Source organism: Malurus melanocephalus, unplaced genomic scaffold, assembly GCF_030028575.1.
Source record: "Malurus melanocephalus ecotype Western Australia unplaced genomic scaffold, MMel_1.1 scaffold_253, whole genome shotgun sequence".
Lineage (NCBI taxonomy): Eukaryota > Metazoa > Chordata > Aves > Passeriformes > Maluridae > Malurus > Malurus melanocephalus.
In genome coordinates, this window is record NW_026623485.1 from 344,945 (window position 1) to 346,399 (window position 1,455).

Below are 1,455 nucleotides of genomic sequence, written 5' to 3' on the forward strand. Positions count from 1 at the left end.
GGCGGGGCCGCGCCGCTCCCGGGGCCGGTGCGCGCTCCCGTGCGCGGGTGTCACTCTGCGCGYTCCCGGCCAGAGCGCGGCGCTCGGCTGTCCCCGCGTGTCCCTGTCATGCACTCGTGGCTGCAGCATCTCCGGCCCCGCCTCTCATCCTTCACCTCCCGGGGATTCCGGGCGGCGCTCAKCGGGAAGCCCCAGCGGTGAAAAGGGCGACCACTAACCGGCATCGCTGAGAGCGCTCAGCGGGCGCTGCCCGGCAGAGCTGAGGGGTCGCGCCACCGGGAGGGTCCGGAAAGCCCCGCGGGGCCGGAGTTTCCCCACCGCCCCCGGGATGACGCAGCCCGACCCCTCGGGGGCGGCCCCTAAGGGTCGGTGCCCTGGGCTCCGCGCACAGTCCGCTCCGACCCATGGCTCCGAGCCGGGCGCTGCTCCCCGCGGCGCTGCTGGCGCTGGCGCTCAGCCCGGGGCCTGTGGCCGGTGTGCCGTGCGTGGCGGATTGTCCGGCGGGTAAGAGCCGTGCCGTGCCGTGCCGTGCCATACCGTGTCGCGATGCACCGGGCGCGGCCCCGCTGAGCGCTGTGTCTCGTCCCGCAGGTACGTACGTGTCGAGCGCGGAGTGCGGACCGGGAGCGCGCCCGTCCTGCCTGCCCTGCCCGCCCGACACCTTCTCCAGCACGGCGGGACGCAGCGACTGCAGGATGTGTCGCAAGTGCGAAGGTACCGGCGGCGATGCCACCAGCTCTGCTGTGACCTCCCGTGGCTGGCACCTGCCCGGGGGGACGCACGTGTGCGGGACTGAAGGCACCAGCCTGGTTTTCGTGAGAGAAAAGGTCCGAGCCTTTCCTTCACCACGGTGGGCGTGCTGTAAGCTAAGATTCGTTTTTCCCTTGCAGGATTATACCGGTATTTAAAGAAGTGCTCCTCGACAAGTGATGCTGAATGCACGTGCAGGGAAGGCTATCGCTGCGGCGGGCGTGGCTGCACCTACTGCATCCGAAYCTGCGGCGTGGGCCAGGAGAGCACCGGCAATGGTAGGGTTATCTTTCCCCGGCAGCTGAAAGCCCCTCTGCTTCCTCCACCAGACACAGTGCACTGCCTCTTGCACAGTGCAGAAGCAGATAGGGGAAGATAAAAGCTGCCACTGCTKCTAAATGCTTGGTGTTGTGTGTGGAGAGAGCACAGCAACAGATAAACCCACCGAACTAAACCCTGCTACAGCTCAAACTGTGCACCGGTTAGTTCCCTTTGCATGGCAGCTTTTTGGCTACCAACATGAGGGAAACTGAGTTGGAAACTCKGGGGTTTGCCATGGTTTGTGGTATTTTGTGCAAAATAAACTGGYTTTGTAGCCCAAGTGCTGTACTGTGCTTTCCGTGTGGCTGACAGGGGARGATTGCCTTGCATACTCAGAGCAGCTTATGAAATAGTAATTCTGTCATTGTACAAGCAGGCAAAAAA

The 1,455-nt window shown here is 64.0% G+C and overlaps 1 protein-coding gene across 1 annotated transcript in view; it reads left to right on the forward strand.

Moving 5' to 3' along the window:
* Positions 1 to 16: 16 nt before the first annotated feature.
* TNFRSF9 (TNF receptor superfamily member 9) overlaps positions 17 to 1,455 on the forward strand; it is a 3,375-nt gene continuing 1,936 nt past the window's right edge. The window contains exons 1-3 of the mRNA XM_057375623.1: positions 17 to 504; positions 592 to 714; positions 891 to 1,121. Of these exons, the coding sequence (XP_057231606.1) occupies positions 405 to 504; positions 592 to 714; positions 891 to 1,121 (454 nt within the window). The 5' untranslated portion in view covers positions 17 to 404. The remainder of the gene's footprint in view (positions 505 to 591; positions 715 to 890; positions 1,122 to 1,455) is intronic.